An 11,847-nucleotide genomic window follows, 5' to 3' on the forward strand; every position below is an offset into this window, starting at 1 on the left:
CGCCGCCGCCCGCCCCGGCACAGGTGCTCTCCTTTATATTCGGTGATTAATCTCTGTTTGTGCTGTGTTTTATGCTTTCAGGCACAATGGGGGTTACTATGTTGTGATTCTTTCCCCCCAGTTATCACCCGTTGCACAACAGATGCAGCCCTCCCAGCCGCCCCACTCCCATCACGCCGCGCAGGCCGGCGGCAGCTGCAGCGGCGGCGGGGGCAACCGCCGCAGGAGGACGACGGAGCAGGACCCCGACGAAAGGAGGCAGAAGTTTCTGGAGCGTAACCGAGCTGCGGCCACCCGCTGCCGACAGAAGAGAAAACTGTGGGTGTCGTCTCTGGAAAAGAAAGCCGAGGAGTTGACGCACACGAACCTGCAGCTCCAGGTGAGGCTGAGCTCCGCACACAGACACCGTAGGCGCTGACACTCAAACAATGCAGGGAGCACTCAGAAAATCTGTGTGTGTGTGTCTCCAGAATGAGGTGACGTCACTGAGGTCAGAGGTCGGTCAGCTGAAGCAGATCCTGCTCACCCACAAGGACTGTCCCGTCACTGCTCGGCAGCGAGAGGCACAGGGGTACCCCAGTGAGTAGAACCCCTTACCCCGTACCCCTGTCTGGGAAGCTCACCAGCTTCTCCAGAGCTTCATCTTCATCGTTACTAAGCTTCATTAGGTCACAATATTCCTCATCTGAGCACCTATAAATCCCATAATACATCCTGAGATCCTAAACTGTCTCCTAAAAAAGGGTTTCAGAGTAAAATCTGCTTTTAATCCACCAGTCTCTAAGCATGCACTTTTATTCCTCAGGAGAACAAATAATAATAATAAAAAGTTGCACTCATACCTCTCCATCTAAAGGAATATTTCACCCCATCTTGTGTCGTAATGCTGAGAAATAAAATATTGCCAGTTATGCACTCCAACAAAAAGGCTAAAGTGAATGTAATAGTTTTAATAAAATAATAGCAATAAATATCATTCTGCTGTAAGAGTTTAAGAGAACAAAACAGGAAGCGGTATTGGCTTGTCTTATGTTCAAATATTTTTATTGCTGCCTTTTTTTTTCTTTTTTTTTTTACCTGTATGTACAGTATTGAACTGTTAAAATAAAAAAAGAAGATATTTTCATTTAACCTGAACTGCAGTGGGTTTTTTTTTTATTCATCACTGCCGACAAAGTTCGTGTCACGATCCGGGCATTGCTAGCGACTTTGACAGATGTCTCTGTGTCCAGCTGCAGGGGTGAGTCCAGGAGGAAGTCCCACCACCCCTGCAGAGCCCGAGTGTGGCCTGCAGGCCATCCAGCACAACAGCATTTCCACCTCCTCGACAGCCGGAGGCGACACACTCCCTGGACTCTAGCCCTTCCACTTTTAGATGAAATGCTGAACTGGTTGGGGGGGGGGGTGCAAAATGTGAGCCTTGTCAAAAACTGCGATGGTGACACGACAACTGCTTTGTGATATCCGTGTGTCTTTACAGCCATCACGTGTGACCCAGCAGGCTGTCCAAACACAATCCCACCTTTTGCTCTTAAATATTGCACTAATTTAGAAAAAAAAAAAACAAGCAACTCTTCAGACGGTATATCAGTATGTATTTCTAACTGAGCAGCTGCTATTGCACACCTGATGCCTTTTATTTAAAGCAAAAAGCTTGCAGTTAATTATGCAACTGCATTTGTTTATATATATATATATATATATATAAAAAGATAAATTCAAGATAAAATGTTATTTTTTAAAATCTTGAAATTTCCTAACCTTGTAAATAAAAGTTAGTCAGATCCACGGTGTTTCTTTAAAAGCACTTTTTGTAATGCAATTAAGCCACTAAAACAGGTATAAACTGCAATTTATGTCTGAAATTTTGTCAGGTAATTTACACTTCACTTACACGTTTTGTACTGTAAAGATGTGGACGAGATCGCTGTAAATCTAATGCTCAAATAAAAAGACTTATGCTGGTTCGGCTTGTCATTTCATGTCATACGAAAACAGCCAATTTCACCTTTTCTTTGCTTGTTCTGGAGGGAAATAAAACCAAGAGGGAGATGATGGTTGTGAGCTTGGTTTTGAACAAACAGCGTGGTCTACACCCCCATCTAGTGTCCAGTTTGGGCAGTGCAGGTTGAAATGCAATAAAAGTCTGTTTTATATTTGTTTATTACATATACATGAACTTTTATAATTATGATATACATATATAAAGTGGTGTTTCCCTTTTTATTTAAACCTAGCAAAATTAACATTAAAGTATAAGTAAAAGATATAAATCTTTGTTTAAAGATGTATAAAACCAAAACATCTATGCAGAACCTCAGTATGAATTATGACCAGCTTTAACGTCTGACACCTCAAAACTCTCGCAGTATTTAAACACCCCGTACATGCACATGACCATGTATGCTTGTGTTTTCTGTGCATGGGTATGATTTAGTCTAAATGTGGGAGGAACTCCACCCAGTTGACTCAAACAAAGAGACCTCCTAACCATTACCAGACCTCATTTTGACACAAACTGCTCCAACAACCTCACATGCATGTTTGGTTTACCTTTAAAGTTGTGGTATTTTAACTTTTTTTCAAAGGGGAAAAAAATAAGTTTTTAAAACATGTATCTCTGCTGTGTTGTCTTCCATTTATTGTATGCATATACAGCACAAAGTACTGTCTCATTTTCGAACATATCTTCTTTCTCTTTATCAAAAAACTCCCATATATGCAGTTTCTGTACAACTTTTACAGCACTAAGCCATCCACAAACACTGATATGACATATTAGTCACATTATTGGGGATTTTTTACTTCCTTGTGTAAAGCAAATTGATACAAAGCTCCATAAAAAGTATAAAACATAATAAATGTGGTACAAAACAACTTGTTTTTCCTGCCAACCAGCAGCCATTATTACATTCTGTACAAGTATGAGACAATATGTCTGCAGAATCAGTATTTAGCACCATATTTGAAATCAGTGGTACATCATTCATATGTGTACACTTACAAAAACTAAAATAAAACAAAACAAACAAACAAAAAAAAAAAAGTGACACGTTTAGAAGCACTTGCAGGTGTGAGGAAATGAAAGAGGAAAGGCTCCAGTCAGGAAGGCGAGGTCAGAGGAACTGGACTTCCTCTGGAGTCTGAAATGACCATCGTGAGCTCAGCTGCTCTGAGAGAAATCGTCTTGTGGGTTTCTTTCCTGCCATGACAAAATCAAGTTCAGAATGTGTTTTTGAAGCGTGTTGATTGAAAAAAAAAAGAGGAAAAAGTGTATTTTAAAGGTTAAATTGAAAACAGACACAGACTCTAATTTACATATTTTTTCAAAGCAGTACAGTGTTAACATTTTCAGGTTTGAGTGAGTTTTTTGTTTTTCGTTGTTGTTGTTTTTCAGTCTGAGAATCTCTGCATACTGCCGTCCCTGCGAGCACTACAGCTGTCTAGAAAGCGATCACAAGGGAACTCGATCAGATCTCCTTCCTCCAGTGGCGCGAGTCGCGTCGGCCGACTGCTCTGGTAGCTGGTGAAGTCTGCGGCCATGGAGGCCGAGGCCGTGCCGGGGCGGAACGGCCTCCTCGTGGAGTACATGTGGCGCACGTGGACGGCCGACTTCCTCCTCTGCAGCCTCCTCCTGAGGCTCCGTCCCACCCAGACGCCGCTGATGACCAGCAGCAGCACGCCGTTCCCCGCCAGCGTCGCCACCGTCACCAGCTGGAGGTCAGAGGTCAGCGTGGCGCCGCGGCGGGCGTCGGCCGCGGCGAGAGTGACCAGTCCGGCGCAGTGGTCCCTGGGTGCCACTTGGCACACGGCTCCTCCGACCACTCCTTCCACGCACACCATGTAGGTTACCCCTGAGGTGAGTTCTCGGAGGGTTACGGAGCGAGCCGCTCCCAGGGCGTAGACGTAGCGGGGGAAACGATCTGGGGTGCCAAACCTGTCAAACAGAATTCGGAAGTGGATTTCGTCAAGCGCTGCCTTGGCTCCTGATGTGTGGCGGTGATGGTCCCTGGTGGTCCAGTAGACAGTGACGGTATCAGACGTGACTTCGTCCACGGACACATTAGTAATGAAGTGGCGATTGAACACACAAGGATCTGTGATCACAGGCAGAATCTCCTCCTGGTCTGACCTCAGAAGGTCAAACTTTTCTCCGGAGTGGACGGGAGAACGGTTGCTGGGCCATGTGTTTGTCTCATGGCTTGGCTTGGCCGTGGTTGACGGATCCGCCTTTTCAATAATGTTGGACCTGCGTCTCCCTTTGGGACGTTTAGCGGCCGCCTCTGCAGAACGCTGTCGCTCTGTTTCCGTCCCTTTCAGGAAGGACAAAGTTTCTGCCACCTCTTGGTCTCCTTGGACTTCCACCTCTTGCCCTGCTCTTTTCCTTTTCTCTCCTTCTCTTTTTGTCATCATTCCATTCCTGGTCCCCTGTCTCAAACCTTCTGTTCCGTTCCTCTCCCCCATTTCCACCCCTTCACCCATTGCTGCATGTGACTCTCCGATTTTCTCCCCCTCCGCCTTGACCAGCACACCTCCTCCCCGGCTCTCCTCAGGCCCGGCTCCACTCTTGCAGGAGTGGCTCCAGTTCCCGGGGGGCTGCAGCTGGGAGCTGTTCACATAGTCCAGATACTTCCCCCTCAGAGTTGCGGGCTGGTGGCATTGCACAAACACGGTCAGCAGTTTGCCCTGCGAGTGAACGGCGCTCATCCATCTCTTCAGCTCCTCCAGGCGACAGTCGCAGGTCCAGTTGTTGCCATGGAGATCCAAGTCATAAAGCACGCTGTTCAGGGCAAAAATATTCCCGGACAGACTGGTGAGGAAGTTGTTGCGCAGCCTCAGCACCTTTAGATGCTTCAGTTTTGAAAAAGCGGTGGAGTTCAAGCAGGTGAGCCGATTGTGGCTGAAGTCCAGCCGCTCGATGCGCACCAGAGGGTCCAGGAGACCAGTGGGGACTTCCTCCAACTCGTTGCCATCAATCAGAAGTTCCCTGAGGCTCGACAGTCCCCTCAGGGCCCCGCTGTCCAAATGAGAGATCCTGTTGTTGCTCAGGGAGAGCTTAGACAGCTGCTTCAGGTTGTGGAAGACGTGGTTTCCGACGTGTCGTATTTCGTTCTCCGACAGCAGCAAGGTTGTCAGAGCTCTGAGCTGAGAGAACGTGAGCACGTTGGTCACGGCTGACTGCCTGTTGTGGGCCAGGTTCAGAAAGCGCAGCTTGGTCAGTTTGGAGAAGGCGTCCCTGTGGACATGTTGCACCTTGTTGTGCTCCAGGTGAAGATAATGCAGACCGGTCAAACTATGAAAAACAGAATCTTGCAGGACTTCTATTGAGTTGCCGTCCAGGCGCAGTTTGACAAGATTATCCAAGTTGGAGAACATGGTTGGTGTGATTTTCTTGAGGGCATTGTTGTTCCCGTAGAGAACAGCCAGTTTCGTCAGGGGCTGTAAAGTCCCATCAGCTACAGCTGTTAACAGATTGTGACCCAGATACAGCTCCTCCAGCCGGGGCAGTGTCTCAAAGGCTTTTGGGTGAATAGTTGCTATTTGATTGAACTGTAAATTCAGCCGGATGAGGTTGCCGTACCGCGAGAAATCCGAGGCGGAGACGTTTGCGATGAAGTTCCCCGCCAGGCTGAGGATCAGCGCGTCGTCAGCGGCGGCTTCGGGCACGGCGCGCAGCCCGCGGTTGGCGCACAGGAGGTGCTGCGAGTGCGCGCAGTCGCAGGGTTCGGGGCAGGGGTCCGACAGCGGGGAGGCGGAGGGCGCAAGCAGCAGGAGGAGGCAGCCCCCCAGCAGGACGCGGCTCGGATCCATTTCCAGAGCGCGCCTAGAGCGAGCGCGGATCCGATGAGGCGCGAAGTCGCGTCGCCACGCTCAGGTGCAGTCGCCCCGCTCCGCCGTCACGCCGCGGAGCTCCATGCCGACCTCGACGCGCTGCACAACTCACGAAGACATGGCAGCATCGCTGAGCGGCACTTTAATTGGTCCAATGCGCTCCGAGGCTGGATAAGGAAACGATCACCTCCTGAGAGCAGCCTCCATCCCCCTCATGTGGTCATCTGCTGCGAATTATACACACACACACACACACACACACACTAAAGAAGTCCCTCCCTCGCAACTCTGCGACCCCGCCGCAGCCAGATGTGCAACGTTTATTTGACGCACGACATCAAACACGCGCGCGCTGGCGGTTCTTCACTTCGACCGAGTTTTGCGCGCACCCCCCGCAGGCCCCCCCGGGGGTCTGAGATCTGGATCGGATTCCTGGTGTGGACAGATCACACAGGAAGACGTCCCTCTCCCAGAATCCCAACAGACCCTGGTACTTTTTTAAAACAGTAAAGTAAGACAAGGCAAAGGAGCGCGCCTTAAGGAGGCGTCTGTGTGTGTGTGTGCGCATGTTAGCAAAATAACTCATAAACCAGACAGATTTCGCAGGAACGTTTTAGAAAGTAATGGATGCACATCTACAACTGATTAAAATCAAATGGCTATAACTCAGTCAATTTTACAGATTCTGAGCTAAAAAAATAGCTTGGTAGTAGCTGAGAGTCATCCCCAACACACACTCCGAGCTCTCACTGACCTCGCAAGACCTTTGCTTAAAACTGTGTCATTAACTGGAGTCAACCCCATTGGTCTGTTAGCAAAATATCTCTTACACCATTAGATGAATTTTACTGAAACTTCCAGAAACTAATCATTAGATGTACATCAACAACAGAATAACATTTGGAGTCAATCCAATACAAGATGGCAACCGCAGCTAATTGAACGTAACCTATCCAAATATCACTATAACGCAGTCATTTGTACAGAAATGGCGTCAAAGGAGTTGACAGTCATGCACAACAGATTCTCCAAATGCTAACAGATCACATGAGATCTCAGCATGTGAGCAAAGTCACTGGGTTGTGCTTTGCAAACAAAAAAACAAAACAAAAAAAACAGTACAAACCCCTCCGATAAACCCATTCACCCCTTTTCTGCATGCTCTGTGTACATTAGTTGCAGCAGCATCCTCAAGCCTAATTATAAATGATTCTCTCATTAATATGCACTTTGGTTACAGGGAGCACAGATGGCTCACATTTGCAGCTGAAGAATTCATGTAAAGTGGCGAGAGAGGTGCCAAAGCTGAAGGAGTGAGCGCAAACTTGGAGCCTAAATGCAAATGGGTCAGTGGGGCGTGTGAACATTAGGTGCCTATTTTTACAGACACACACACAAAAATTCAGATCTGCATAATGAAGGTAATGAACCTTGCATGTTTATGGCAAACATGAGGCCGACTGCGTATCCTCCAGAACTCAGGAATGCAGCTTGGTTTCGGTCATTTAATTAGTTTGTTTTCCACTTTTAACTTATTAAAATCTGACAGGTTGCAAATGAGCGGACAAACACAGCAAATACAGGTGAAGCGATTGTGATCGTGCCGTGGAATAACACTGCTGGACTGACGCGGCTGATTCGGATTTTGTAGGAAAATAGTGAAAAGGAAGAGCTCTGAAGGACTCCAAAACGCTGTTCATAATTGGGACACGGGGGGGGGGAACCTCAGGCACAAAAACTGATCAGCTGACGTGTGTTTGACTTGTAACTAGGGAAACATCAGTCTGTCGGCAGAGACAGAGCACCACATCAGGGCCGCACTGACAACGACGAGCCCGCATGTGAGTGATCAGCGATCCATCATGCAGGAACTGTAAGTTACCCTTTACTCAGTGAGAGAAGATATTCAAAACCGGATCACTGACCAAATGAAAGTTTTGTTCCTATCAAACTTACATAAAGCCCATGTCTCCCTTTGGTTTTTTTTTGGCCACTTTAACAATATGTGTAACACCCAGCTTAAGGAGGAAAACAGTTCAACAGCACCAAGGGAGGACAGTTCAATCGATCAGGATTTTTATTCCCCAAAAAGGGGTAAAAATGTTCAGTTTTCTTTTTAAATGAGAATTAAAAAATATTAAAATGTTCCAGTCCTGAACAAGCTAAAATGGTCCTACAAGGGCAAAACCCACGGAATCCGATTGGGACAGCAAATCCTGCGAAAGTCCAGTCCGACGTCACAGCCCCGATTCCACCGCCTCCTGCGAAAGTTGCAGCTCACTCCAGTCGCTCCACGCAAAGCGTCACCCCCCAGGCATCCTGTTGGGACAAAACACCTGGGCCAGAATAGCGATCACCGAGAGGCGGATGTCCTATTTACACTTTAAAGGGTCCCTGCAGACAATCAGTGGAACGTTACTTACGGACCAGGGCAGAGTTCCCCCTCTGCCCGCTGTCGATCCGACACGTCGTTCCACTGATTGGATCCTTCAGTGCAAACCACTTGCTCGCTCGGGGCCGCAGCCCCCTGCAACGAGCCCCCTGCAACGAGCCCCCTTCCCGGTTGCCTCTCCCCCTCTCAATGTGAAGTCCTCTGCCCTTTAAAATCCACCGCCAACGTCTGGCAGGTCCCGGATACGCTGCCTCCCGGCACGCCCACCCCGCGCAGGTGGCCGGCATCAGCCATTTAGTCCTCAGAGTCCACAGTGGATAAAAAAATACAAACATGCAAATAGATCGAAAAAATACAACCATGCAAATAGATAGAAAAATAAAAACATGCAACAAAAACACCCAACAATAAAAACCACACTTTAAACAAAAACAATTTCCACTGTGCGACATATGCAAACTACAATACCTTCATTTTGCATCAACTAGGAACACGCAGTGAACCTTCTACTGTATCTGCAGAGACATCCAAACTTAGATTGGAGCTTGCTTACTATTTTTTTCTCCCTGTACAAATAAATCGCCAGATTAAGCATTTTTGAATCACTCATGGCTAAAATATCTATCTTGGAATCAATGATCATTTATCCTAACTGCTCTTTATGCCATGTTGTGGTAAATTCTTGTTGGCAGAATACATTTTATATAAAACATTAAATATTAAACATGGATCAATGGTTATTATTAACTATATATATATATATATATATATATATATATATATATATATATATATATATATATATATATGGTTGACACCTAATAGGGCCCTTTTCTGCTGGACTTCTGCATACTTTTAAGTAGCGTTTTATTAACATGTGATCATAGAACAGTAACTTGGATGGTGGGAAAGTAACCCAGGTTTTTAATGTCTGCCTGTATCCGTAAACTCTTTGTAATGATTTTCCACATTTTGTCTTCTCTGCTTACTTCCTGCACCCTCACTTATAACAAACATTTATACAAACACACACGGAGGAACGCAGTCACATCTGTTTTTTCTTCACCGCGCTTGAGATGTAAGTGATGCAAAGGCTTGCAGAGCTGAGGTATTGCACGGCTGTTGCACTGCAGGTCTTGGCATTCCCAGCACATGGTGAATACATACTCTAACCTTCCTCATTCTCATGCAGAACTGCCGATGTACATCATCATTTTATAGAGATGAGACTCTGTGAGAGACAGAGAGAAATACAACCCACGGGGAAGCCCTTTCGATCTGAGAGGTCATTTCCTGTCTGACCATATCTTGGTTGTATTTCTTTGTGTCTCCTCTGCTTTCTCTTCTCTTTGCGTGTGTGTGAGTCTGTGTGTATGTGTCTGGTTTAGCTCGCTCTCCCCCCCTCAGGGAACACACGCATCGAGAAAACAGTCAGTGATCTGGCCCCAGACTCAGCGGGACCAGTTCGTTTGTTTTATGACAGCCTCCTGGTCCATGTCAGAGTTTAAATAGGAATACACCAAAGTTTTCACCTGCACAGAATAGAGCCGAGCAGCAAATCAGGGTACACTTCAGTATCAGTATTACCATAAATACGAGGAGGATAAGGGTGAAAGGCTTCATTAAAAGGGAAAATAGAACAAAATGTGTTTGGTGCCCTCAGGGACTGTTGTGAAGGAAAAAGCTTTTCACGGCTGACCCAGATTCACAAAGACACGGGCCAAAAAAAGGCCCCCGCTGAAAACAGCTTTCAGACGCCTACCACCGCGCCTGTATGCAATAAACGCTGGCCTCTCGATGTCCAACTAAACCTGTGTTTGGGAAAATGTCTAGAAAAGACCCTCCAGGCCATGAATGTTTAATGAGCTGATCGTGCTGCAGCATATGTAGGTCACCTCGGTGCGGCACATGTCTGCTGCTCGGTGTTCACCTGGTGAGACAGCATCCTATGAACAAAGAAAAAAACAAAAAAATTAACAATTAATAGTTTTTTAGAGTTTTACTTTGGGAAGACAGAACTATGGTGACAGCAGATCCCCGACTTGTGATGTTGCCAAAGCAGAAAAACAAATTCCAAATTTCAGCCAAACAGCTGCATACTATTATGTCACAATAACTCTTCTCTAACTTTCCCTCCTAGATGCTTTACTTTACAAGGACAATAATCTTGCTTATCATAATTACTCAGAAGCTCTATATTTATTAGACCTTTGGGATGGATGAAGAACCATGGTCGCCAGAGTGTGAGATTATTTTAGGATTTCTGAAACCAGAAATCTGCACGGGCTTTTAGCTAAAGCAGTTTGCAACATTACAGCTTTCTTTAAAAAATAAAAAAAGTGTAATGGAACCTCCTACACCACCAAATAATGTGCAACTTTTCCCGCTAGAAGCAGAACCTTTTAATGATGTCATTCACACAGCATCAGCTAGAAGAGTCGTTGGAGATCTTGCAAACCAAGAAAACAAATTATAGGATTGCTAAATACTAAAACTGAAAACTTGTTTGGATCCTCAGCAGTTTTTTTTTTTAGCAGATCTCAGGAGAGGTGAAGCCCAGCAGCGACTGCAGACATTTGACTCACAGACAAAAATATAATTTTTCAGTGTTAGAGATATGCAGATACAAATCTGGTCTGAAAGGACACGTCGCTGCAGACAGAGTTCAAATTAAACTTGTTAGGGTGCAGCGAGCAAAAGATTTGTCTGCAGAACCCCCCTTCCAAAAAAAAAAAAAAAACAGCACAAAGTTTCATGGAAGACTTAAACAGATGTGCACAAGAGCGGGTTGCTCCTAATCTTGGCTTGTAGCAGGCAATAATGATACAAGAAACTTTACATCCAGTTATTTTAGAGTCTGTATGCCTTCTCCAACAGGGCAGTTATCTTGACCACACATCACAATTCTCAAAACTTTTACGTGCAACCAGCCTAAAGATAAGAAAAAATAAATAAAAATGAAAATGCAGACTCGAAAGGAGTCGGCATTAGCTAATGCAGAAAGAATGGAGAAAGATCTCTCTAAAGAGAAACAAAAGCCTCTGTGACCCACACCAGGCAAAGATATTAGAGGGGTGCAAAAACTCTTTTTACTATTTTATGCTTCTTAATGTGTAAATGATGGAATATATTTTCGAATTTATCAATACATCAACTTTTCTCTCATGCCACTTTGAAATCAGGCCATCTTCCCCTTGACCTAGTTAGTTGTAACTGTTTATTTATGAAACAGAAATTGTGCCCCGGGGAGCCTCTCAGAGACACATCATAAACACAGGCACTAATGGCAGAAGGTGATACGCTCGGACTGCTGGTTTGTGATGCGTTCCACACATTTGCACCAAATCACAGACCAAATACAGTCAGTGAACTTAGGGATAAATGAGCCGCACATAAAAATAGAAAGATGTAGACATAGATGGAGCTCCGCGTCTCAGTCTGTCTGCTGACCCGGATTGTGAGAGGGACCGTCCAAATGAGACATGTCAAAGCCCCACAGCATGAAACTGGCTCGCATCTACGCTACAACGCACATTTCACAGATGTAGGGAAGCAGAGAGAAGTGAAAAGAAAGACAGGACGAGGAGGTGGAGTTGAGACTGCGAGGAAAAGTTTACATGAGC

At 45.8% G+C, this 11,847-nt stretch overlaps 2 protein-coding genes across 2 annotated transcripts in view; one reads left to right on the forward strand and one right to left on the reverse strand.

Moving 5' to 3' along the window:
* The window catches only part of LOC108238370 (cyclic AMP-responsive element-binding protein 5), a 15,269-nt gene extending 13,302 nt beyond the window's left edge, over positions 1-1,967 (forward strand). Inside the window, exons 10-13 of the mRNA XM_037975667.1 lie at positions 7-23; positions 122-379; positions 471-579; positions 1,233-1,967. Coding sequence (XP_037831595.1) covers positions 7-23; positions 122-379; positions 471-579; positions 1,233-1,360 — 512 coding nt within the window. The 3' untranslated portion in view covers positions 1,361-1,967. The remainder of the gene's footprint in view (positions 1-6; positions 24-121; positions 380-470; positions 580-1,232) is intronic.
* Positions 1,968-2,782: 815 nt separating this feature from the next.
* tril (TLR4 interactor with leucine-rich repeats) lies at positions 2,783-6,157 on the reverse strand. The gene has a single exon (XM_017420120.3). The coding sequence runs from the start codon at positions 5,809-5,811 to the stop codon at positions 3,394-3,396; it is 2,418 nt and encodes an 805-aa protein (XP_017275609.1). The 5' UTR covers positions 5,812-6,157; the 3' UTR covers positions 2,783-3,393.
* Positions 6,158-11,847: the final 5,690 nt, after the last annotated feature.

The sequence above is a fragment of the Kryptolebias marmoratus genome, linkage group LG5, assembly GCF_001649575.2.
Source record: "Kryptolebias marmoratus isolate JLee-2015 linkage group LG5, ASM164957v2, whole genome shotgun sequence".
Classification (NCBI taxonomy): domain Eukaryota; kingdom Metazoa; phylum Chordata; class Actinopteri; order Cyprinodontiformes; family Rivulidae; genus Kryptolebias; species Kryptolebias marmoratus.